Below are 27284 nucleotides of genomic sequence, written 5' to 3' on the forward strand. Positions count from 1 at the left end.
CGTGGTTAAGGCTCCCTCGCTCGCGCCTGCCTGTGAGAGAGCGCGCGCGAGAGCGCGAAGCTTTGCGCGAGGCGGCCGCGGCGCGCGAGCTTGACGCCTCGCGCACGCGCTGAGGCAGGAGCGCTGCTGCTAAGGCTGCCGCCGCCGCCGCCGCCGCCGCCGCCGCCACCACCAGCAGCACCAGCACCACAGCCGCTGCTACCGCCGCGGCCGCCATTTTGGATCCGCGGCCGCCCTCAGCGCAGCGCGAGGAGGACCAGGCTGGAATAAGACGACGACGAGGAGGCGGCGGAGGAGGAGGCAGAGGCGGAGGCCTGCGTCCGCTGAAGCAACCGAGAGGGGCGAGTCTCCTGGGGTGGGAGGGGGAGGGACGTTGGCTTTCCCTCAGCAGCAACCGAAGCAGCAGCAGCAGTGGCGGGTCTCGCCCTGGCCTTGCCCGCCCGCGAAGGCGGGTTGGCCCCGGCCTGGGAGGATGAGGCGGGCGCGGAGGAGCCGGAGCCGGGCCTCGCTGTGACGCGGTGAGCGAGGGGAGGAGGAGGAGATGCGGGGAGGGAAAAGGGGCGGCGGCGCTTGGGGGGCTCTCGGTCCCTGACAGTCGGGCCCCTTCGCCTAGGCGCGGAGGGGGCTGAGCTGCGGAAGGGGCTCCTCTTGACAGGCCTTTTCGGTTGGCGGGGATCCTGGAAGCCTCGCCGGCCGTTTGCTCTCCCTTGGGGGAGATCCTGACAGCCAGGCCTTCGAGGGAGGGAAGGGGGAGATCCTCGCAGCTGCTTTTTAATTTATTTGTTTTTTTGAGGGGGGGACGTGTTAGAGAGACAGTAAAGGGAATATCTTTTGCGTGGCTGCTCATTGCTTTCGGGGGACTTGGGTTTCAGGTGCAAGGCTGGGTGTGTATGTAAGACGCACGCACCGCACAAAATCCTTGAGAGGCTGGTTGTTGCTTTCGGTGGGCGGGGAGAGGGGGATCCTTGCAGCTATATTTGGGGGAGCATGTTGGAGAGAGTAAAAGGAAGATTGCTGTGAGTTGGGTTACTGCTGTGAGGCGGTGGGTGGCTCAAGGTGCAAGACTCGATATGTACACACACACAGACGTACGTTTCCCCTTTTAAAGCGAGGTCCTTGATCTTGTTATGCGAGCGGGTGGGTGGTGTAGGTGGTTGGCATGCTCTTGGAGCATGACTTGGGGGGTATGTGTGTGAAGGATGTGTGTGTGTGTTGCTTTTTTTGCAGCTTCGTTATTGGGTGGGTGTGTATTTGTAAACGTTGCATCCTCGTTTTGTGAGGTTTGCCGTTCAATCCTTGTGGCTTCATTTGTGGAGTTTTTGCAGCCTCCGTTTTGTGGTGGTGGTTATGTATTCTTGTAGAAAAACGACCACAAAAACTAGGAACCACAATGCTGAGCAGGGTGGGGAAGCGGAAGGGGCTCCAGGTGCTTGAAGGGAAAAATATTTCACATATATTTTTCTTCAAACATCCTTTCCTCTCCCCCCCCCCCCGTGTATTCTAGGAACTTCACCTTTTTGAGAGGGATGTTATGTATGGAGTTTTGTAGCTTCATTTTGGGAGAAGGGATAATACTTATGGAGAAATTTTGAAGCTTCACTTGCAGACTTGCTTCTTGGTAGGAGCTCATGGATGGTGATATTCAGCTTCATTTCCCTCCTCTGTGGTTGGGAACAAGGCAGATTGACTCCTGTTTGATGTGCTGATACATTCCTGGTCCTCTATATTGGGATGGGGAATTAATTCCTCTTTTTTTTAAGAGAGGTGCTTGATCTTTTCCTGTGTGTGTAGATTTCTGGCAAGAACCTGTGTGGGTTGGCAGCTGAAGGGGAATCCTGCTGGATGAGCAAGATGGGAATCCTGGTGGCTGCACCCTGGTAGTATGTGGGTGGGCTTCCTGACAGCTTGGCCCCTGCTCCCATAGCTGGAATCATTGACGGGAGGGTTGATGGATAAGGCTAGTCTCCAGGAATGTACGTTTGGTGTGCATTGAGACAGATCCATTTGTGTGTGTGAGTGAGAAAGTGATTGATTCTTTGGTACTGAGGACCCCCTCAGAGATGCCAAATTTATTGCACATAATGTACAGTATTCCCTTTGCAGGAAATCACAGTGTGTGATGATTTTTCTCATACACAAACACATGTGTTTTGCTTCATGTACCAGTGTTGTTAAACTCGCAGCCAATCACTGCTTCTCAGCATGACTACACATGGCAATAGATCATCACACATGACAAACTACATGAGGCTCACCATCTAATTTGTCTTTTCTGAATTGGCCTCTGGCTTCTATGAGGCGGAAAGAGATTCTTGACAGTTAGGTCACCTCCTTAGAATGGCAGGTGAGAGGTTGAGGATACCGGACACGTAGTTTTGTAGAAACCCAGTGTCTGCAGTTGTTCCTTGCCTTGAGAAACTGCAAATTTTGCTCAAGGATTAATGCTCGGATAGCTCTTTATTTAACCCTAACCCTTCACTCCTCACTTCAAATGACAAAAACCAAGCCTTAAGTACTTGTGCATATTCTTTCCATCTCCCTTACCCCCCCCACCTCAAATATATATTCTTCTGCCAGAATTTACACTGTCAGTTTCTCTGTACAGAGGCCTGTTCTCTCCCCTCCGCCACCACTTTTTGTTTTAGTGTTGTATAAAAAAGTATTATCTTTGTAGAGAAGGCATGCAGTCGGCCTTAAGGGGTCCCTCTTAAATTATTCCTCGTTTGTTTGGCAACTGCTGCAGTACCTCTTTTGCATGTTGCATATGAGCCCCCCTTTCTTTGATGTCTAATACACTTATCCTTTTATCCATTTACTTACAAGTTGTGTTGTGCTTGGGACTATAACTGCTTAACAGTCAGGTTTCATGTCATTTTCAAGTTAACCTTTCAGACTATCACTTACAACTTTCCTGTTTGTAACTCCTCCAGGCAGAGAACATGCCCCTGCTGCACTTTCTACAGTCACACCTCGGGTTGCAAATGCTGTGGGTTGCGCGTTTTCAGGTTATGGACCGCACCGAACCCGGAAGTACCGGAACGGGTTACTTCCGAGTCTCAGCGCTCGCACATGCGCAAAAACACAAAATGACATCATGCACAGAAGCGCCGGATTGCGTTATGCTCATGCACAGATGTGGCGTTGCGGGTTGAGAACGCGCCTCCCGCACGGATCACGTTCGCAACCTGAGGTATGACTGTACAATGCCTGATGTAACTATTCAGTACCTGCTATGTAAGAACAGCTGCTATAACTCATCCTTTCACTAGACAGCTTAAATGGCACTACCAACAGTCTTCTGCCCAGGCCACATTTCCTTAGAGTCATAATTGTTGTAGGATTAGGTGCTTTCAGCCCAGTTTCTGGACCCTTGTTGGTTATGTGCCTTTCAGCAGAACTGTACCATCTGACCCTCTTAGGACTGCTTTTCTGTGCTGCTTTCAGAAGTTATGGCTTGATGTATGAATGTGTAATTTTGAAAAGCTACTGGTAAGTGCATTCATCTGTTTCTGAGAATTGAGTGTCATTCATACTTCATGTGCATGTGGAACTGAAACGGTGTTGCTGAATTACTGCACCTTCTTCTAAGGAGCTCAGGGAGGTGTGTGTTTATCCCATGTTATTCTTCAATTGACTGTCAGGGTAGGTTAGACTGAGGTTTGAACCTAGTTCCAGTTTAGCACTCTTGTCTTCCAATTGGACTTTCTTACCTCTTACTTCTATATGTCATCTGTAAGTATAGAGGGATGCACTGGGTAGATGGCTACTCTTACCAACCGCTGATGTTGGTTTTCCGGAAAATTTTGAACTGGGAAATTTTCATATACAAACCAGAGTAATCTGCATAGGATAATTTGCATTGGGGAAAAAGTTATCATGCCCTAGAGAGTAATCTAATTTGGCATGATTATTTTACTTGTATTTAGTCAACAAAGCTAAACACGTTGAAACTGCCAAGCTTTCCTAATATTGTATTTGCAATTGGCACCTATTCATTGTATCTAATGAACATATGACATGGGAAAACTTCCATGGAAAAAGAAAGCACTTGGAACGTTCTGTGTGTGCAAACTTTCCCCACCCACACCACTGCTCTCAACCCTTATTAGCATGACTGATCTATACAGCTCAGAACTGGCTCCTTTCCCATTCTCCATGATGGATAGGGGCCCACCAACATTAGCCTGACTTACTAACCAGTCATTATTTGTGATAAGAAGGTGCAAAACAGTGGAAGTCTTTCCTGCTGCTTGGAAGAGATTCCTGCAGTCTTACTCAAAAACATCAGTAGAAATGAGATATTTGGTGTAGAGATCTGTGTGGTGCTGGGTCTCTTGCTTGCAAGAGGGCTGGGTGCACTTGCCTCTTGTGAGGTGGTAGGTAGATCTGTAGATGCCTACTGGTGGGCACTAAAAAGATTTCATATTCCTACATCAATGTTTGGTGGCCAGAAATATACTGCCTCTGTCTCACTTGGTACCTGCATGGCAGCATCAGTCTTTTCTGGCTCATGCTGGCTCAAGGAATCCTAAAGGGCTGGCTAGAATTGCCAAGGAGAATTGCTGATAGTGATATTTGCAGTCTTGATGAGGATATTCTATCCATAGAGTTTCATGCTGCGGCTGTCAGGGGGGGGGGAGGCCTTGCCACAGACAGAAAGTTCCTCATTATTAGAGTGAACTGTTTGAAAAGTTAAATAAATCATCTTTGTGCTATATTTCAGTAAAGGCATTTGGAGCAGGATTGCTACCGGTATATAAAAAAGTTAAAGTCTTAGGTGTGGGCCAAATGTGGAGCTGAGGACATAGGAGAAAGTTTTCGATGGAGAAATAGTTTTGAATGGCAGATGAGTTCCCATGGCATTCATTTTATGGCCTGCTCTAGATGGGTGTTATACTCCCTTTGAAGGAGCAGGTTTGTAGCTGAGGGTTCTCCTGGATCAATTGCTGTCACCTGAGGCACAGGTGGCCTTAGTGATGTGGAGTGCATGCCATCAGCTTTAAACTAGTGGCTCAAGTATGACACTATCAGGATAGGGATAACTTGATTGCAGTAATCTATGTTCTGGGAACCTTAAAACTGGGCTGTTGCAATGAACTTTATGTAGAGCTGCCTTCAAAAATGATTTGGAAGCTTCAGTTAGTACAGAATGTGGCTGCCTGATTGTTGAAAGGTTTGAGGCAAACAGATCATATACCACCAATTCTGTTATAACTACACTGGCTGCCTGTAATCTTCTGGGCCCAATTCAGAGTGCTGGTTTGATCTATAAAGCTATTTACAGCTCAGGACCCCAATATTTTTCAGAACATCTCTCCTGGTATGAACATAACCAGACCCTTACATATTTTACTCAGGTCCTTTGTGTGAGGGAGGATCAGAGAGTGGTGACAAGGGAGAGGACCTTTTCAGTTGTGACTCCCTATCTGTGCAATATTCTGCCCAATGAATTCCACCTGATGCTATCGTTGGCTTCTTGACTCTTGATAGACTAAGATGATACTGTTTTATTATTAGTGTGCTACCAACAGTTCTTGTGGTTGTTTTATGGTAACCTGGTGTGCTCTGGTCCATGGGGTCACGAAGAGTCAGACACGACTAAACAACAACAACAACAATTTATATTTATGTTTTAAGTGCATTGTAAGTCACTAGGAGGCCTTCAGTTAATAAGCAACTAACAAGTCTAATGCTTCTCTGCTTGAACTGAGAGGGAATGCCAGATATGTGTGAGATCCCATGCTTGACCAAGGCTGCAATTTTGAGTACAGACAGCTCCCCCCCCCCATTTACACGTGTTCAATATGTGCGTGATTGCATCACGCTGAACCCAGACGTTACTTGGAAATGTCATAAAGACATCACTGAAACATTACTAAAAGGGTGAAATGGGGGCAGAGCGATGTGCTTGCAGGCTTTTTCAATGGCTTTCATTTATACGTGATTTCACTGACGTGCACAGTGCCTCGGAACATAACCCCCGCGTAAACGGGGGGCTGCCTGCATGCTGATAACCTTTTAATGGAATCCTAGGCATATTTATTTAAAAGTCCCATTGAGATGATTGGGGCTTCTGTCAAATAAGTGTGCATAGGAATACAGCCATAGCCCTACTGAAATAACTCTTAATCTTAAAAACACTGTGCAAAAGATACTGGTCCTGTTTTGAACCTGCATTTTTTGTTTTTATTTTGTTGATACCGGTGCTAGGGGGATCCTTAACTATTTCAGCCTATTAAAGTAGAACTATCTGCTCTCCTGGAGGGAATCCTTATTTGCCGTAGTTGCCCAGATAAATTGCTGTTTGTAAAAGCCTGAATTAGTGGTATGCATTTTTGGGTAAAGGATTGAAATTGGTAATGTCCACAAGGTCTTCCCCATGTCCTTGTGAAAATAATTAGAGACAGAGGTGCGTGTATTGGGGACTGAGAATCACTGGAAGAAACCCAGGTGCCTGGTCACTTAGGATTTAACATCCATTGCTAGAGGTTTGAAGTGTTCATCCAGCTCTATATGGGGCTGGCACCTTGAAAGCGTATCTCAAAAGTAGAAGTAGCATAATAGCATTATTAAGGCCAACTCGAAAACCACATAATGATGAACAAGCTCTTGAATTCCCCACAGCTCTTAATCCAGTTGTGGTGGGGAACTCAAAAGCTTACTTGCTGCTTCATAATACTTTAGTCGGCCCTGAGAAATGCACTGCCCTGTTGCTATTTTTGGATCTGTTTTCTTTCTCTCTACCTCTCCCCACCCCCAACATTAGAACTACATGTCTACCTGCAGTTTTCATGTGCTATTAGTTCATATTTCCAGTTTCAGCAATTGAACCAGAGAACTGAGGACACAGCACTGGCCAGATAGAGAATGGAGGAAAGAGTGGCTTGATCGGGGCATATAGGTATATACCAACTTTCCTCCGAGGAGCTCAAGATGGCATACATAGTTCTCTGCTCTATTTTCTCCTCACAGCAACCCTGTGAGGTAGGTTATGCAGAGAGTGAGTGACCGGTCCAAGGTCACCCTGCGAGCTTCATGGCTGAGTAGGGATTCAAAACTTGGTCTTGCAATTATAGCTGTTAACAGTATTATGCAGCCATGTTTGTAACAAAGGGGGAAAACAAGTTTGGCAAGCCAAATTGATAGCTGCCTAAATAAAGGCATAGAAGCACGTTGTTGTGGTATAGAGCTGGCGTAGTACAGTGACCAAGAAATTGAAATATAAATTGGCATCTCCTCACCTCTCACCTCTGACATGAGCTCACTAGGTGTCATTAGGCAAGCCACTGTCTCTCAACCTCCTACTCCCAGTTTGACACTATGAGAGTAATAATATTGACTTTGAACACTCAGAATCATAGAATTGTAGAGTTGGAAGGAACTCTGAGGACCATCTAATCCAGACAGATCGCCATCCAATCTCTGCTTAAAAACATCTAAGGAAGGAATCCACTACCTCCCAAGTGAGTTTGCTCCACTGTCAAACAGCTTTTACTGTCAGAAAGTACTTCCTAGTGTTTACTTGGAATCTCCTTTCTTGTAACTTGAATCCATTGCTTCAGATTCTAGCCTCCGGAGCAGGAGTACCAGTATTAAATGCTATTTGTTCCACAAAGCACACAGAACCTCTGAGGGAAAAACCCTAAATCCATCTATTACCAAATGTGCCTTGTATGTGTCAAAACTAGAATTCAAATAAGAATAAATTCCAGGTGTTCCAAGTCATGCACCCCACTCCACCTCACATGCTAATAATAAATATTAAGAAATGTGTTCAGAAGGAAGCAATGGGCAGGAGTTTGGAGCTGGAGAGGGGATTATTTGAGAAGAAGCAGGGACTATGTCTTGTGACTTAGTTTTTGGTGTGTAGCTCTAAGGCAGGCATAGGCAAACTTGGCCCTCCAGATGTTTTGGGACTACAACTCTCATCATCCCTAGCTAACAGGACCAGTGGTCAGGGATGATGGGAATTGTAGTCTCAAAACCATCTGGAGGGCTGAGTTTGCCTATGCCTGCTCTAAGGCTTGAGGTTCTAGAGCCATCCCTGTTGTGTTGGAAATCACAGGGTTTCTGCCTCAGCTCACCTGATGAAAAGTGATACTATAGGAGGAGACCACTAGAGGGCATCTCAGGGACTTGTGCATCAGAACTCAGTCTGGATGAATGAAGGAGGAGTGCCTTAGGCATTTAACAACAAACACTTAAATACCACTATAGAAACACTTAGATAACAGTATTGCAATTACAGCTGTAACAGGTATTATGCAGCGGTCTTTGTAAGTTTGGCAAACCAGATTGACAGCTGCCTAAATAAAATAAGCTTCAGGTGGAAGAGAGGAAAGTCATAATTTGTGAGAATTTTCATCAGATGTAAAAATACATGAGCTACAAATAGTTAACTGGGAAATGAGGCATTTATAAGCCGTGTGGAAGCTCTTAACATTGGATGTCCTTATTATCACATTTCTGCATGTATCTTTTCCATTTCGAACATATCTCTGCAGCCACAAGGACAAGAAACTTGTTCTTCGTTTCTAAGCACCATTTAACATTATATGCTGGCCTCCTATGCAATGGATCTAGGAGCCTGCTGTCAGTTCACCAGTTCAGGGAGCTCTTCTGAAAAAGTATTTCCCCTTTTATGTGGAAGTGGCTGCTCTGTATGTACAGATTAAAATATTTATTTCCTGCTTTTCTGCCCCATAACAGGACCTCCCAAGGTGATTTTCAAAAGAATGAATGTTTCAAACGTAACAACAAGAACTTACGAAACAAACTATGCATGCCACTTGGAAATGTATGGAGGAAAGATGCCATATACTGTAAATTCAGTTTATAATACTTATTGCTGTACAGATCTCGCCCCTCTTCCCATATTAACAGAACAATCTGCATTTGTTGTTGTTCTGTGTGTGTGGCTCCAGATTGAGCTCATGGGTTGTTTGTTTATTGTAAAAAGCCACTTACCTTGTCACCTGTGATGAATAAGAACTACCTCTAGGCGACCATCCTGGGAAGCTTTACACTAGTGAATTTGGTGGTGGGTATTGTAAATGGCTACAATAAATATGTATAGATGGGCTGTTAATTTTGTGTGCTTCCTTGCAAGGTCCTGTGTGTTTCCCTTCTTTCATTTCTGTTTGAAAGCAAACAGCACAGAATCTGTATTCCTGTGGCTCTTGGATAGTCTATATTCTGACATCTCCTCCCTTTCTCCCACAGTGAGAAGATGATGGCTGCAAGTTTCTGGAAGGATCTGTCCATGGACCACACAACTGATCTGCTTTAAAGTAATAGTAATTATTTGCAACTGCACGTACTGTAATGGACCCTCAGAATACTGCTATGTTAGGGCTGGGCTCTGGTTCTGAAGGGTTTTCTGGGAAAAGCCCCTCTGCAGTTGCCACAGGCGCGGCAGGAGGCAGGAGGGAGGTGGAGCTCGATGGTAGTGCTAAGGAGGAGGAAGAGAAGAAGAAGAGGAGCTTGGAGGGGAGCGGCGGCGATGAAGTTGGCAAGGATGAGAGTCTGTCGGATGCCCAGCAACAGTTTTCTGTGAAGGAAACAAACTTTTCAGAGGGAAATTTGAAGCTGAAAATTGGCCTGCAAGCCAAGAGAACTAAGAAACCCCCTAAGAACCTGGAAAACTATGTCTGCCGGCCTGCAATAAAGACCACTATTAAGCAGCCCAGGAGGGTGCAGAAGGTTGGGAAGATGATGGAGGAGAAGAGCGACCCTGGCCCTGCAAAGCAAGTGAGTCATGTTTGCAATTCCCAGGTCTGGGAAAGGAGTGGGGGGGGGGAGAGAACAAAAAATGGTTACAGGTGCTGGATGCTGGTAGCTCTGCAGGCACCAGTTATGCAAACAGAATTTGAAATCAAGGGCAGAATTTAACATCTGGAAAAAACTTCCGATTTCTTTTTCCGTTTTTTTTAAGAGATGCGGAAGAAGAAAGAGAGCTCTAATGCAGCCTTCAATCTTGGGTAACCTTTAAATCTCAGCCTGTTGCGTTCGACCCATTTCTTTTTTAGGATGATTATGATTAGTGCAACGCCACACACCTTGCAACCAAGCACACAATGTGGCCTGTTCTACCTGCTACGGTAGAATGCTTATTTGAAGCCTAGTTTGCAGGGACAGGGGAAAAGACCCTGTGTGTTCCAGGGAAGACCTCTAAGGATCTTGGTGTACCTGTAGGCACTACAGTGGAGGCAGTTGCCCTAATGAGTTTAGACCATAACCTTTGCTAACTCCTTGTGTTTACTGTGGCTATGTTAGTTTGGTAGTGACAGGAATAGTAGCTGAAGCCAGCATTCCATTTTTCAAAATGAGCGCAAAAGTTTGGGGAAACTAGGACAGCCTGGCGAAATCTGCCATGTCTTCCCCATCTTTTTGGCATTTTAGAAGTAATTTTGGTTAAATTGCTTTCTTTCTGTCAGTCATCATCCTAGCTGATGTTTTTCCATGTTAGTTGGGCCATTTGTTGCCAGCACCTCCTCCTTCAGATTCTACTACTGGACGTAGCAGAGTAGAGCTGCAACCTACTTATTGTAGGAAGTCACTGTGGCATCTGGTTGGCTATTGCGAGCCTTTGGAATGATTTTACATTTTTATAAGAGGGCAAAATTCTTGGTTTCTCACGTTGTGGAGTAATTCTTCTATTTCCCCAGGGGTTGATTTGAGTGTTGGCCTTATAAGGGTTGTGCCAGATTAGGAATTGTGGGGAAAGTAGAACTCTTGCCCTTGTCCATTGCTGCCTTTGTCTGTTCTTTCCCTCTCATTTGTTGAGATTTATGTAGTAAACACCTTGAGGCAGGGCCTTTGCTTTTCTATTCTGGTACTCTGAGGCATCACGAGTGCTAATGATTGAGGCTGCAGAGTTCAGCCCATTTAATCCAGCCTCCCCCAATTTACCGCATGTAGTCCTCATCATCCCTGACATGCTTAGAGCCAGTGGGAGCTGAAAACATCTGGAAGGCACTGCATTGAGAAAGGCTGACTTAAAGTTTTGATTGACTCAAAAGGTGTCCCTAATTAATCAAGGAGCAATTCTTTAAAAAGGGGGTGCAGATGTTAAGGGTCATCTTAGGAAGTGACAGTTCCCTGTTTCTTGTGCATAGGAGGGAATACCTCTTTTAAGATGAGACATATGTCCACCACCTGAAAATAAAATGGATATTTTTCTTTCCATAGCATGGCTATGGAAACATAGCTGATCAATCAAAATTCATAGGATTGATCAAATGAGATCTTTAATTGGGCAACTGTTCTAAGAATAATGATTATAATTACCATATGGGGGATTTAGCATAATAATAAAAGACAATCAATATAAGAACAAACAAAATGCAAATTGAAAGAGAAGACTGAGATCTAAAAGTCCTGAGAAAGGAAAAGTTTTTAGACTGATGTCTAACGGATTGGTTTGTGATCCCAATTTCCAGGCAGGTTGATGTGAATATAAGTGGAACCTGGAACCTGGAACCTAAATTGTTAATTACACACAGCTGCAAAGATCAGTGGAAGTCCTTTTGCTTCAGCTAGGTTGGAATTCTCTTCCAGATTTATAATCCCTGCACACATTTATACTGATCCTTTAAATCAGAGTTGGGAAAACCTCTGGCGCTCCAGAGGTTGTTGGACATCAGCCCTGGATTGGGGAAGGCTGATCTGGATGTTGTAGGACTATATTTTCCTTCAGTCCCCAGCCAGTATGGCCCAATGGTCAGGGAATGGGATACTAGGGGTCTTAGTTCAGTTACATCTGGAGTGCGCTCAGTTGAGGAAGACGGCATTTTAACTCTACCAGGTAGATAACTATTCCCAACATAAATTGGGAAGTGTGAGTTCAGGCCTGGCCTGCCATGAAGATGGGTGAAGCAGCTGCCCCAAGGCTGTGCATTTCGGGTGTCATGAAAAGACAGCAACTATCAAGTTGTTAGTGTTATTTATCACTGGGGGCATGGATGTCCTGTTTTTTTGCCTCAGGCCCTGAGGTGGAATTTTCTAATGAGACTGGAAGTTGAACCCAGGGTTTGTGTGGTACAGAATAGTAATTTAAAGGGAATGATATGGGCCCCTTTCAGGTTTTTTTTAAGATACACGTTCCAGTTCTGGTGAAGCAAGAGGTATGATTATGTCTGATCACTGGAGGGGCCAGAAAAGCTGATGGAAGGAAGTATGTGACCTGCTGCTTCATTGTTGTCCTTAATTGCTCTTGTAATAGTTCTTCAAATACTGCACGAGGTTTTGCTCCTGGAATTGTTTTTTTAATGGATAACTTTGTCCAGGTGTGTTTGTGCATGAACAATGATTGAAGGATAAAAGTTCCAAACTGCAGCATTTCAATACATTGCTTTGGGTTTTTTCCCCCGCTGGCTGTATGTTTAATATTGGAGCAGGCAGCAAATGGCAATAACATGCCATAATTCTTCTTATTTTTTTAAAAGTAAGAGTTGATCAGAGTTGAGACAGCATTCAGACTTTGTGAGGGCTCATTTACATCATTCAGGAAGCCAAGGCTGTTTCAGAGGTTTGGTATCTCCTGAATTGGCGTCGTCAGTCATCATCCGCTCTTGTTAACCACTTATGTGCACAGAGCATCTTGTTGGTAGGCATTTTATAGCTACCTTCTGTGCAATGGAGATACCATTTATCCTAAGTTGTCAGGAATCCATCATTATTTGGGGGACTCTTCTTCACTAGTCCGCCTGCTGGGTTAATTTCTAGTCATCATTATGGTTCAAGCTTGGCTCTCAGCCACACCTTCTGATCTAGAAACCGTGCACCCTAATTACAGAGAGAAAATGACTTCCTGTGGTCCCTCAGTGGGGACAGAAATATACTCTGTATATGCTTAGAAGTGCCCTCAGTGGGCCATATGTTACAGGCTGGGCCCTGCTTCAAAAAACTAGGACAGAAGCTGTAAGGCAAGGGCAATAATCTCCAGAGCACTGGCGGTGTGGTTCTTTCAACCACGAGGACTAGAAGCTTGCCTTTTTTAATAATAAAAATGAAAACATTACTCTCAGAATGTTGCCCATATTTGATGTTTGCACAGTGGGAATAGCTCATGTGCCCAGCCCTGTTTGTGCTTTTATTACAGTCCATGCAGGCTGCTTTTTAAATCTGTGTACCAAGGCATCTGCCCAAGGCCTTGCAAATAAAAAAATAAAAAAATCCCTCCTTTGTCTTCCTTTGTAACATGCTCAGCCACTTGGTAGGTATCGGTTGGGGTTAGATTTCCCCCCCCCCCCGGCTTTCCTGGGAAATCAGAATCCAGAAGCTGCAGCAGCAGAGCCGTTTGTTGCTCGAGGCGCAGATGGGCAAACACAGCCACTGGAATATTCTACCTATTTATAGCCAAGCAGTGTTGATACTATTCCGGTCTTGGAGATGATGTGGAGTCACGAAGGTGACAGCAACAAGCTCCACATTGACAGCTGTAGTGTTGATGCAGTTAAGACAATGGAACAAGATGGAACCTTTGCTTCTGTTCTCTCAAAGCTCTCTTTTTTCTCGAGAAACTGCTGAGCACAGGTATCTTTCCGATCCTTGCAGTGTCCTTGGCTATGCAGGTGAATGCTGCAGAAGGTTCTCCACTGCTGCTGCTGCTGCTGCTGCTGCTGCTAAAAAATCCCAAGGCAAATGGTGGTGCCCAAACATGAAGAAGGGACTTCTGTCCTTCAGCTTTTGTAGCTGCTGAGTGGGAATTGTGTTTTATTCACAGCTAAAGCTCTGCCATGACACCTAAACAAAGATGGGTTGAGAGTTGTGTGTGTGTACATGCATTCAAAGTCAGGGGGTGGGAAGATGCCAGGCCATAATAAACTTGGACTTGTGCGCAGAGCTAATCCTAAAAGTGTGTTCTTTAGGATGCTGTAGATTTAAAGGTAGGCAGGGAGGGTGAGGCAACCATCTTGGGCAGCAGATGCTGGGTGCCATTTAAGAGCAGCCGAGGGTGAGATACACAGGCCTGAGCCCAAGGGGCACGTTCTCCTGGGTAACTCCTAAGCAATCCCCCTTCACTTTAATATGGCTTGTGCGGCAGAATTTCCCCATGGTTGGTGTCTTATGATGGCATGAGTCCAAGCCCCAATTCAGATTTTCTGCCACCAGCACCAGAAAGCCTTTGGCTAACAGCCCTGTGCAGATTTCATTCCAGTCCTGCTATTGACAGTTTAATAATATAACAACAACAACAACAACAATAGTAATAATAATAATAATAATAATAATAATAATAATAATAATAATAAATTAGTAGTAGCAGCAGCAGTATTCATCATTTAAATTACATCAGGACAGGGAAACAGAACTGATTAACTGGAATCATAGACTCCAGTATGTTAGAAGCTCAGAGGGGGCTGCAGTTCATTTGGATGCTATTTCCATAGCGCTCCGTAGAGCTTTTCCTTGCATATAAGGGAAGGGATTGCCTCCTTTCTCAGAGAATGCAGCTGAATATTGGATCATATTTCACACTTTAGAGCAGGCATCCCCAAACTTCGGCCCTCCAGTTGTTTTGGACTACAATCCCCATCTTCCCTGTCCACTGGTCCTGTTAGCTAGGGATCATGGGAGTTGTAGGCCAAAACATCTGGCGGGCTGCATTTTGGGGATGCCTGCTTTAGAGTGTTAAATGTAAATTGCAAATGCTCCCTTAATCTTTACAGCAACCTATAAGGCTGGTCAGTTTTGTTAATCCCTATAGTTCGGGACTGAGAATGAGAATATGTATATGTATATATATAGAAGCTACTAACATGAGTTTGACCAAACTGCGGGAGGCAGTGGAAGAAGGAGTGCCTGGCGTGCTCTGGTCCATGGGGCACGAAGAGTCGGACACGACTAAACAACAACAACAACATATATATATTAATGTGTTTTCATCCTGCCCTTCTTCCAAGGTGCTAAGGGCACGCAGTGAGCTGCTTGGCCAAGTAGGGATCTGAATCTGTCTCTCCCCAATAGCAGTCCAATAGTCCGTGCAATACACTGTGCTGTCCTTGTTTTGGGCCACCCAGTGAGATCAAGTTGGAAGTTAGAAGGTTTCTAACTAGTAGAAATATGGGAATTGCCTTGCTGGATTAGACCTAAACACCATCTAATCCGGCACTGTTTTTTTTTACCAGTGTGTGACCAGCCAGGTGCCTCTGGGCAGCAACAACCAGAGGTGGTGATAACCCCTATTTAGGGATTTCACGGCTTTGCTGGCTATGTCACAAGCCATTGTTTGCCACTCCGCCACCTGTCAAGCCCTGGTGTTGAAGGGAGTTTTCCAGTTTGGGGAACCACTGTTTGAAGGTGCCCCAACTGCCTTTCAGCAGCAGTATCCAAATCTGCCTACCTTTTCTGCTGCAGAGCAGGAAAGGTTGCCAGTTTGCCTTCCACTGCCAAGGGTATGTGGGCTCCTTGGCCCACACACAGGAGCTAGGGGGTGTAGGGGGCAGGCCGCTCCGGGTTCCACTATGGGGGGGGTTACAGTCGGCACCCCACCCAGCGACTCCCAAGGCGAGCGCCTCCAGCCTCCCGGTAAAAAGCTGGCACGGCGCGCTGCGCCAGTGGGCTATCTACCTGGAGCCTGGACGCTCTGTTTAGAAGTTGCGGGGGGAGCATGATCCCCCTCTACATAGCACGCATGTGCAGCGGGATGCTGCGCATGCGTACAACGTAGAGGGGATCGCACCCCCGTGACTTCAAAATGGAGCCTAAACGGAGCATCCAGGCTCCAGGCAGATAGCTCACTGGTGCAGCAGGCGCGCTGCGCCAGTGGGCTATCTTCCTGGAGCCTGGAGCCTCCATTTAGGCTCCATTTTGAAGTCGCAGGGGGGTTGTGATCCCCCTCTACATTGTACGCATGCGTCATTACGTAGCAACGTCGCCCCCCCCCCCGGTGCATGGCAATTTGCCGCCCCGGGTGTCGCAGCGGCTCACTACACCGCTACCCACACAGCTGCCAAGCAGCCCCCCAGCTTTGCATGCAGACCACCATACAACCAATGGAATGATCACCACTGCAGCATCACAGAGGGTGGGAAGGGCTGGCCATCCACCAGGGGCAATACCACACTCACCCCTCTTCTTTGTCGCATCTGGCATTCAGCAGAATTCCATTGCCTTACTGTGGGTAACAACTGATAGGCTTGTCTATCATTAGCTGCTCTTTGGGAAACACTCCCCCCCCCCAAACCTGCAGTTAGTTACTATAACTGAAGGTATTGCAGGTGGGACAGAGGGATATGAAGCAGGGGCCAGACAGATGAAGCACAAAGGTTTTGTATAGAACAGAAGTGAGGAGCCTTTGTCCCACATGTCGCTGAACTGCTGCTCACATCATCCCTGGCCATTGGCCATGCTTGTTGGGGCTGATGGAAGTTGCAGTTATGCAACACATAGTGGGGGAGGCAAAGGGTCCCCCCCCCACATGACATAGATGATCGCTGTGAAGGTGTGATGTGGGATTGTTTTCTCTGGTCTTGGCAAGACTTTGTAGGGCAGAGTAGCTGCCAGCCAGTCCAAGTGAGCCTGAAGCAGGTATGTGGCCCACTCCAAGGGCCATATTCTGGTAGCAGATCAGGAAGTACTGAGTTCCAGAGTAGCAATCTCTGATGGGAGGCAGGAGCCTAGGCAGGCATTGCCCTAACACCAGTGATGGGTTGCTTGTACTGGGGAGCAAGTTATGAGGATTGTGTTTATAGGGCTTAGTGGACAGGGATTGTCCCTAGGGATCAGCTTGACTTGAGCACCCAGGCAGGCTGATAACTGCAGCCTTGACATTGCCCTCAAAGTACTGAAGTGCCAGCTATGCTTTCCATGGAAGCAGAATGCTGATAGCACAGGAGGCAAGACACTGGAGCCAGACCACTAAAAGCCCCAGTTCCAGAGTGGATTCTGTTTGCTGCCTTAAATGTGGTCCTTGGCTGAGTGGCTAATGGCATTAGGAATAGGTGGGGCATAGTTTCCAAGGCCTATGCATTGCCCATGTTGTCTTGGAGAGCTTTCTCCTCCCTCCCTGACCACACCAAGAGGAAGTAAAATATTCAATATGTGGCCCAGCTTAAGTCTGGAAGAAAAATGAAGCTGGGGGCTGAGAGAACACAGTGGGTAGCACTGCATAAAGGGGGGGAAACCTGTCCAAACAAGCTCTGGAGCCCCGGTCAGGATAGTGTTTTTCCCTTGGGAGTGTGCTGCACTCCGCTGAGTGCATTTACACTGTGCAGAGGCAGGAGCTTGAAGGCTTGTTCCTTTTGCCATGTAAGGGAGCCCCAAGCACCCTTGGTGGCTATTTTGGGAATGAGAATGGGCCCTTGCTTTTGACTCCAGTGCCGTAGGGCAGATTGTGGCTGCCTCCTCAGCTGCCTGTTCCATATGTGCACGCAAAGGAAGCAGAAACCCTTCTCTCTCTGCAAATGTAAGGCTCAAGCAAGAATGTACATACTATTGCAGCTGCCGTGGCAAAGCTGGGCTTGGTGCCAGACTCCTCTCCTCTCCTCTCTCTGCTACAAAATCCCTCCAGCACCAGCAGCTTTCAAAGTAAACAACAGAGCAGGATTGAGAGGCATCCACCCTCTGTCTGTCTGTCTGTCTGTCGCAGCAGGGCCTCGAGTAGCAACTGAACCTGGTTAGGGTTCATGGCAAGCAGTTGGCAGGATGAGAAGGGAAGCCCAAGCTTGGGAGGAGATCAAAGCCTTCCATGTTCTAAAGGTTGTACGTTAATTGAGGTGGCTTAAGAGCAGCAGCTGTGAGCCCCCCCCCCTTCCTGGGCAGCATCCTGCCTCAGCTCCAAGACTCACTGGTGGCTTTAGGCAAGCTTCTGTGCTCTCTGCCTCCACTCCTCACCTGCAAAGCAGGATTATAATGCTGGCTTACCTTTACAGCAGCCTTTCTTCAACTTGCTGCCCCCTCCCAGATGTTGTTAAACTCCCAAAATCCCATCAGCCTTAGCCACCATGGCCCAATAGCTGAGAGGAGTTGAACTTCTTAAAAAAAACTTGTGGCACACCAGGTTGAGGGAGCCTGCCTTATATTGGGCTGTAGTAATATAAAGATTGAGATTCTGTTCTGTGGAACACTCTGAATGGCAGCATTTATTATTTTTTGTGTTTTATATCCTACCTTTCTTCTACAAGGGCAGAGTACCTGGTACTCCTTGGCAGACTCCTATCCAGGTGCTGAACAGATGCAGATCTGCTTAGCTTCAGCAAGGTTTTATCACCATTTTTATTCAGGTCATAACTTTGGCCACTAGCAATCCTCAGCCTTTTCGTACTTTTGTCAGGGACCTGCTGTTAGCTCCAATTTGCAATAAGCCTAAGAGGTTTTAATTATTTAATTATTGTGTTTATATCTCACCTTTCTTTCAAGGAGCTGAAGGGTAGATTGTTAAATTTTTATATGGGCAGGTAAGAGGTCACCTGTTCCTTCACGCCTTTGGTTTATTTTAATTCCTACCTGCTTGTGGGTTTTAAAAAATGGTTTAAATGCTTTCTGCTCTTCGTGGTCTGATTATTTGTTCAGGTTTGCTTGTAATGTAACTATTAACAGTATTATAACTGCTAATAACCGAAACACAGGGCCTGCGTTTAAATGTCTTTCTGTAGGTGCCAATGTTTCTATTGCCTTTTCTTAGAAGTCTTGAATAAGCAAAGCAGGTGGTTTTGATGCTGCTGATGCAACCTACTTCAGGCCAGTTGAAAACGGATGTTCGAAACCCCTAAGTGGTCCGAGTTCAGGGTACGTTAAGGACCACCTGCTCCCATGCAATACCTTGATCTCCCAGAGGCCCTGTGCTGAGTGTCTCTTGTTGTCTGGGACAGGACTTTTCAGCAGTGGAACTCCCTGGAGTAGTTTGTTCAGTCCCCTCTCTGTTGGTGTTTAGGTAGCAAGCAAAGGCTGCTTTTCAAGAGAGTCTTTATGGAATTCCTGAGCATGAGGGAATGCTCTGCCAATTCCTGCTTCTGCCTAGCTGTGCTGGTTTGTTTTATTGGCTTAATTAGTGACATGGAGGTTTTTCAAGTGCTTTTGTTTTTTTCTGTGGAAAATCTTCCATTTCATAACAACGAATTGAAGCTGATTGCAAATAAATATAAGGCAGGCTTGGCAATTTCAAAGCTTTTAGCTTTATTAAATGCATGTAAAATAAGCATGCTGAATTCGGGCATCAGAATTTTTTTCTGCAGCAAACATTTTTCAGTGCAAAGTACCCTTATTTGCATAGGAAAGTTTTCTGGAAATTTTTCCTATTCAGAATTTGCTGGCAAACCCACATCACTGGGAGTTTTGTCAACTTTCTTGGACATTAGTTTACGGGAAAGAACTTTCCTCCCTTCATGTTCTTGCCCCACCCTGTTAACACTAAGCCTCCCTGCCAGGTGCTTAAAATTATCCAACAGTGGATGCTTCCACTGTAGCCTTGTTTCATCAACATAATTACCGTACTGTGTTGTTGTTGTTTAGTCGTTTAGTCGTGTCTGACTCTTTGTGACCCCATGGACCATAGCATGCCAGGCACGCCTGTCTTGCACTGCCTCCTGCAGTTTGGTCAGACTCATGTTGGTGGCTTCTTGCCCTTTATTTATTACATTAGCACCATTCCCAAGGTGTCGGATCAGCCTACATTTTGCTTTCCCAGTTTGTCCTACAGAAGGTAGGCAAAGCTAACAGGGAACGTGATTTGGCCAAGAGCTACCAGCTGACCTTCTTATGGCCCAGTGTGGGATTTGAGCCCAGGTCTCCACACCTTGGGCCAAAGTAGCACCTTGCGGTGCTCCACTTACTGCAAGCACCTATTAAGCTGTGGGCCATTTAGATCATTCATGCAACAGAATCAGGAGTGTGGTAGAGTGCCAGGACCCATAGATTCAACCCTATTTCACACACAATAATATTTGTCCAAGCTTTTTGCTGAACCTGACAACCATTTTCATATTTGGTTCATCTCTTGACTTTGGTTCCTGGATCTGCTTTTCTTTAGTTTTTTTTAGCCAGTTTTATTATTTGTTGTGAGCCATCTTAGAAGGCCTAACCATAAAAGAACGGTGGTGTGTACAATAAATAACAAGCAAGTAGTCTTGCTTTCCTGGGCCTCCCATTTTTTACTTTGACCTGGCAAGGAACCCGTGTCCCTTTTAATTGCCATTGTTCCTTTCGCCAGCGCTTGCTGGCCTGCCTGCTTACCCTCTTAGTTGCCTACAAACGCCTGCAGCTATTAACCTGCTGCTGCTTTACCAGCACATCCAGCCTAACTATAGAACCATGCGCCCTGCGTGTTTCCTTTCCTGGTCTCTTACACTTGCTTGCATATACCTAAATTATGTCTCCAGTTAGCCGACGAGCTCCTTGGCAGAGCAGAGCCTGTTTCTCTGTGTGTTCTGGAAATCCCCCAGTGCGAGGTGCTGTGAATGAAATATTAATTACTGAAATGTATGAATGAAAGAATTCCTTTGAGTCAATAAATTGTATGGTCCTAATAATAAGGGATGGGGTTGTTCTCAAATAGTGAGAGAAATGTGAAAAGTGGGTGGGGTAAGTAATGCAGTCTTTATCCAGCATTGGAAAGGTCCCAAGTACCTGGTTTTCCAAACTTCTCAAAGCTCTGGTTGGCAGTTAGTGTGGGCAAAGACTCCCCTGTCTCCCACCCCAAAGTCCCCAGTCAAGGAGTCCAATGCTGTTGAGCAAGAATGGGGAAGCCATAGCCTTATGAAGGTTGATAGACTGCTTCTCTCATCATCTCTGGCTGTCAGGCATGCTGGGTGGAGCAGATGGAAGTCCAACAAATTTTGAAGGGCCATGCCATCCCTACTCCTGCTGAATATAACTTCTCCCTCTAGCCCCCTTTCCCTCCCTAGGATTGGCAGCTCTAGTTGATGACTCCTGTTCTAAAATCTTTGTAGCACATAGTAACTGCAGTATTGTCTCAGTTCTGTACAGGTCATGGTACTTCAAATTTCTGTGCTGCTTTCTAAGAATTTGAATCCTTTCTCCCAGCAGTGCCTGTGAGAAACCACTTAGATCCCCCGGGTTTTTGTGTTTTTTAAGATACTAGATGTTTAACTTGTGCATGTAGAAACCAAATTCCACTTTTCTTTGTTGGTACGATCCGTTTTTCCCCATTCCCACAATTTTTGCCCCGTCAATGCCTCTTTCCCTTGGCCCCCTGGTTTCCAGCCCTGCAGTACTTCAAAAACAGAAATGACCCATTAACCAAATAGCAAAGGCCTGTGTCTGCATTGCCAGTAGATGGGGTTGGGAAAATAACAAAATCTGATTCTTCTCCTGGCACACACAGCGTTGGTACCTCAGAAATATTTTCCCTAGGCCTGCCAGTGCAAACCAATATGATACAAGGAATACATTCTTCCTTGCTGATGCCTGGGTGCTTAAAGCTTTTTTCATTCTTTTTCTTTAAATGCATAGGACCCGTCGAAGCTGTACAAGAAGAGTGGAGAAGCCACAGCGGCGACTGACAGCTCGGCAGCCGAGGGCAGGCCGAGGGAGAGCAGCCCTCTTTCAAAGAAACTTTCACCGCTGCGCTCCGAAGTGACCGATTATGGGAAGTCAGCACTTTCCACTCCAGCCGGTAGTCGCGGCCCAGACTCAAAGGACAGAGCTCAGATTAATGGAGCACCAACGGTGACAGAAAAACTGGCTCAGCTTATTGCAACTTGCCCTCCGTCAAAGTCTTCCAAAACGAAGCAAAAGAAGCCCTTCATGGGAATTGCTTCTGGATTTGCTAAAGACTCCGGAAAGAAGCTGCCAGTGGTTGGGGCTGTGACTGTGCCGGCGAGCAAGGACTTTGTAAAGAAACAGCTTGGAAGCGGCACTATGGGCGTTGCTTTGGGTAACAAGGACTTTGCAAAGAAGCCACCGGGGATTAGTAGTGGTGTTGGACTAGTCAGCAAGGACTCTGGGAGCAAAAAGCAACCAGGGACTTGCCCCAGCTTGCCTGGGCTAGTTAGCAAGGACTGTGGGAAGAAGCTACCGATCCTCGGCTCCGCAATGGGATTAGTCAGCAAGGAAATCGGAAGGAAACCACTGTTGTCTGGCATGCCAGTTGGGCTAGTCAGCAAGGATTCTGGGAAAAGGCTTCTGGGGACTAACAGTCCGGTTGGATTACTTACCAAGGATTCTGGGAAAAAGATGCTGGGGACTGTTAGTCCACCTGGATTGGTAAACAAAGACCCTGGGAAGAAGCTACCAGGACCAGGCGGTCCAATTGTATTTTTTAATAAGGATGCTGGGAGGAAACATCCAGGGTCAGATGGGCCAATCGGATTGGTCAGCAGGGACTCTGGAAAGAAGCTGCCAGGACTTGGTGCCTCAAGCGGATTGGTGAATAAAGATGCTGGAAAGAAGCCTCTGGGGGCTAGCAGCCCAATTGGATTGATTACTAAAGAGTCTGGAAAGAAGCCACTGGGGGTTGGCATTCCAGCGGCCCTGGCTGCTAAGGACTCTGAGAAGAAAATGGCAGGGGCCAGCAGTCTATGTGGGCTGGCCAATAAGGACTCGGGGGCTTTGAAGGCAGATGCTGCTCACCCTTCCGTGGAACCCTTCAAACGGTGTTGCGCGAATGTCATAAGTCACGAAAGTCCTCTGCCGCCAGGCCTCTTGAAAGACAGTGTGGGCAGTAAGCCTTTTGAGAAGCACGTTGCAAGGCAGAGTAAAGAAAGCATCCCGGAAAAGGTAACGGTTCAAAAAGAAGCATCAGGCGGAGGCAAGGAAGGGGCCTGCAGTCAGCAGGACAGCTCCTCGTCCAGTGAAAGGGGCACGTTTGAAGCACCCAAGCATGATAAACAATTGCCCGTGTATTGCACTTCCCCCGAATTCAGGACTTCAGGAGGCGCTTCTGATGTATCTACAGCCAAATCTCCATTCAGTGCTGTTGGGGAGGGAGGCCTCCCCTCCCCCTCCCCCGCTGCCTCTGTCACTGCTTTAACGCGTAGCCCCACAGCAACCTTGGCTCAGTTAGCTTCCAACCCCCTGCATTTAAATAGCACGCCTGAGCTCTTAGAAGGAATTTCCGAGCAGATTAGCAAGACCCCGTTTGCCTCTGACAGCACACGCTCAAGTATGAACCGGGTGCCGAATCCTGGCTCGCACACTGCTGGCAAAGGGGTCAGCAGGGAATTAAATGGTTCCAAAGCTGTGCATGCTGATGACCCCAAACTGAGCCCCACCTTAGGCAGGAAGCCCAGCCTGGCAACTGACTCAAACACCCGTGCCACTGTTGCCCCTTCGGTGGTTAGCTTCTCCAGTTTGTTCAACAATAAGCCCTTTCTAAAGATTGGTGCCATGGCTGCATCAGGTAAACCCTGCCAGGGGGTGGAAACTCTGAGCAGTAGTGGCGGCAGCCCACAAACAACACCTCTGAAGAAAAGGAAAGGAAGGAAGCCGCGCTGGACTAAGGTAGTCTCCAGAAGCACTTGCCGGCCTCCCAAAGGCCTAGAATTGGGGAGGTCTGAGCTTTTCAAAAACATTTCTTGCAGCATGCTGTCAAACAGTAGCCTAGATCAGGCCAAGCTCTTCAAAAGCGCAGGCCCGCCTTCCTTTGCCCAGCACGAGTTTGTCAAGCGCCAGTTGCCAAAGCTCAGCAAGTCCAATAGCATACAATCCCTCTCTCTGCTCAGCAGCGTTGAGAAGGAGCCCAGCAAATTTTACAGTCCCCACATGCAGGCTTCCGTTGGGTGCATCTCGGACGACCTGCTGCCTGAAATGTACAAGTCCAAAAGGGCCAGGTCGAAATCCAAAGAGATGCCCCACCTGGAGGGCCCCCCGAAGCGGACCCTGAAGATCCCTGCCTCTAAAGTGTTTTCAGTGCAGTCAAAGGAAGAGCAAGAACCTCCAGTGCTGCATCCGGAGGTGGAGATCCCGTCTTTTCAGCAGAGCCTCACAGAGCAAGCTTTTCCGAAGAAGAGGGGCCGTCCGAAGAGGCAGATCAGATCGGGGGTCAAGATGAAACCCCCTGTCCTCTCCGTGGCGCCCTTTGTCGCTGCGGACAGTTCCAACAAGCTGGATTGTGAAAGCAACCAGCGGCAGAGCGAGGATTTCTTTGAAGTGGCAAGCCCGTTAGGAGGCCCCGAGGAGCCTGGGAAGACGAGCGCCTGCAACATGACTGACCTTGAGGTAGAGCCGGACCACAAGGAGAGCAAGCGCAGCAATGGGCAGCTGATGAAAACCATCATCAGGAAAATCAACAAGATGAAGACGCTGAAGCGGAAGAAGCTCTTGAATCAAATCCTCTCGTCTACTGCGACAGAACCAAATAAAGGGAACGTGCAATCTAAGCTCCACACGACAGTGTCGACCCTCGCTGCCACGTTTGGCTCGAAACTAGGCCAGCAGATCAACGTCAGCAAGAAAGGAACAATCTACATAGGAAAGAGGCGAGGCAGGAAGCCGAAAGCCATCCTGAATGGCATCTTGGCCGCTAATGCTGACAGCTTGACTCTTCTTGAAAAGTCTGCCCAGCAGGCGACAGGGACGGCGCTCGGACAAGCGGTGGCTCCTTTGCTCCCTTCAGCCACAAATAACCCTGAGATTCTTCCTTCACCCATTTGTTCTCAGTCATCTGGGGTGAGTGGAGGGCAGAGCCCCGTCAGCAGCGACATGGGCTTTGTGGAGCCCAACTCAGTGCCCTATCTGCACCTCCACTCCAGGCAGGGAAGCATGGTTCAGACCCTGGCAATGCGGAAGGCCTCGAGGGCCCGGAGGAGGCTCTCCCCGCCGACTCTTCTCCCCAATTCCCCATCCCACATGAGCGAACTCGGCTCGCTGAAGGAAGCCACTCCATCGCCCATTAGCGAGTCCCACAGCGACGAGACGATTCCCAGCGACAGTGGGATTGGGACCGACAACAACAGCACTTCCGACAGGGCAGAGAAGTTCTGCGGCCCGAAGAAGCGGCGGCACTCCTTCGAGCACATCTCCCTCATCCCCCCTGAGACCTCAACGGTCCTGAGCAGCCTGAAAGAGAAACACAAGCACAAGTGCAAACGCCGCAGCCACGACTACCTGGCCTACGACAAGATGAAGAGGCAGAAGCGGAAGCGGAAGAAGAAGTACCCGCAGCTGCGGGGCAGGCAGGACCCCGATTTCCTGGCGGAGCTAGAGGAGCTGATCAGCCGCTTGAGCGAAATCCGGATCACCCACCGGAGCCACCATTTCATCCCCCGGGACTTGCTGCCCACGATTTTCCGCATCAACTTCAACAGCTTCTACTCCCACCCCACCTTCCCTCTGGATCCTTTGCACTACATCCGAAAGCCCGACCTGAAGAAGAAGAGAGGCCGGCCACCCAAAATGCGCGAGGCCATGGCGGAAATGCCCTTTATGCACAGCCTCAGCTTCCCCCTCTCTGGCACTGGGTTCTACCCCTCTTACGGCATGCCTTACTCTCCTTCTCCCCTTGCGGCCGCTCCCATCGGCCTAGGCTATTACGGGCGGTACCCGCCGACCCTCTACCCGCCTCCGCCTTCCCCTTCGTTCACCACCCCGCTGCCGCCTCCGTCATACATGCACACCGGCCACTTGCTCCTCAACCCCGCCAAGTACCACAAGAAGAAGCATAAGCTGCTTCGCCAGGAGGCCTTCCTCACCGCCAGCCGGGCGCCCCTCCTCTCCATGAGCACCTACCACCCCAGCGTCCCACCGGAGATGGCCTACGGCTGGATGCTGGAGCACAAGCACCGCCACCGCCACAAGCACCGCGAGCACCGCTCTTCCTCAGAGCAGCCGCAGGTCTCCCTTGACACCTTGGCACCCAGCGGCCCTTCCCGAACCGTCCTGGAGTCCCTGAAGCGCTACCGGTTCGGGAAGGAGGCCGTTGGCGAGAGGTACAAGCATAAGGAGAAGCACCGTTGCCACATGCCCTGCCCACACCTGTCCCCTTCGAAAGGCCTGCTTGGGAGGGAAGAGCAGTGGGTCCGGAGGGAGCCGGCAGAGCCCAACTCCTCCCTGGCTCTGGGGCTACAGACGCCGCTGCAAATAGACTGCTCAGACACTCCACCCAACCTGCCTCTGGGGAGGTTCACTCCCAGCTCCGAGCCGGTCAGCAGCGACGAGCACACAAACCTTTTTACCAGTGCAATAGGCAGCTGCCGAGTCTCCAGCTCTGCCGCCACCGGCGGGCGCAAAAAACTGTCTGATGGCTCCGGACTCTTTGGCCCCCAGGAAGCCTCGCTCAGCCGGCCTCTCCGGAAGGAGACATTGCCCCCTATGGAGAAGGCAGGGCCAACCTTGTCAGGTAAGAGACCTCTACTCTTGTATGTGTGTCAATGCAATCTTTTAACAGCTCCTGGAGTTAGCAAGGCTGAGCCTGCCACTACTTCATCATCTCAGGCAGGCGGGAAAAGAAGGTTCTGGGGGTATGAGCAGTTGAATGCAAATTTAGACCTGCCTGGGGTGGGGATGTTTTCCATCCTGTGTTCCCAGAGATCTGGAGCTTAAAGTACATCAAGCGGAGGGGGCTGACCTGCTGACCAGGTGTGTCGAGGTTCAGAGCAGCCTAGACGATCCAGAGGCTTCATGCACTCTGCCAAATGAACATAAGAAACTGCTGCATACCAGATCAGACCACTGGTCCATCTAAAAAGAGAGGAGGAAACTCCCCATGTTTGTTGTGAGTTTAATGTACAGTAGTGGTTTTTTTGGAGGGGGAGGGGGAAGAGATCTTTACTCACGAGCACATTTTTAGCAACAAAATATTGCAGCAACTCCTGTCCCCTGGCCATCATTTCATCTTCTTTCTTTCTTTTCCCCTGCCTATGATGCTACTCCAGTTTTGAGTTTGGTCTTTGTTGGTTCATCTAGCCCAGGCATCCCAAACTGCGGCCCTCTAGATGTTTTGGCCTACAACTCCCATGATCCCTAGCTAACAGGACCAGTGGTCAGGAATGATGGGAATTGAAGTCCAAAACATCTGGAGGGCCGAAGTTTGGGGATGCCTGATCTAGCCCATTACTCTTGACCAGGCATAGGCATCCTTGGCTCTCCAGATGTTTTGGAACTACAACTCCCATGATCCCTAGCTAACAGTGCCAGTGGTCAGGGATCATGGGAGTTGTAGTTCCAAAACATCTGGAGAGCCAAGGTTGCCTATGCCTGCTCTTGACTTACAGTGAGTCACACTTACTGGTCCACTATTGTCCACACCAATGGGCAGTGGCTTTCCAGGGTTTCAGATAGGAAATCTTCCCCAGCCCTACCTGGAGATGCCAAAGATTGAACCCTGGTCTTTCTGCATGCAAAGCAACTGCACTAATACTCTGATTGGTAGTTGCTCTCCAAGA

At 47.9% G+C, this 27284-nt stretch overlaps 1 protein-coding gene across 4 annotated transcripts in view; it reads left to right on the forward strand.

Moving 5' to 3' along the window:
• Positions 1-23: 23 nt before the first annotated feature.
• The window catches only part of ASH1L (ASH1 like histone lysine methyltransferase), a 75360-nt gene continuing 48099 nt past the window's right edge, over positions 24-27284 (forward strand). The window contains exons 1-3 of one of the 4 annotated variants that reach the window (XM_060269480.1): positions 24-518; positions 9223-9750; positions 21415-26239. In XM_060269480.1, the coding sequence (XP_060125463.1) occupies positions 9325-9750; positions 21415-26239 (5251 nt within the window). In that variant the 5' untranslated portion in view covers positions 24-518; positions 9223-9324. The other 3 variants (XM_060269477.1, XM_060269479.1, XM_060269478.1) reach the window with 3 other exon arrangements.

The sequence above is a fragment of the Zootoca vivipara genome, chromosome 17 (assembly GCF_963506605.1).
Source record: "Zootoca vivipara chromosome 17, rZooViv1.1, whole genome shotgun sequence".
In the NCBI taxonomy this organism is placed as follows: Eukaryota; Metazoa; Chordata; class Lepidosauria; order Squamata; family Lacertidae; genus Zootoca; species Zootoca vivipara.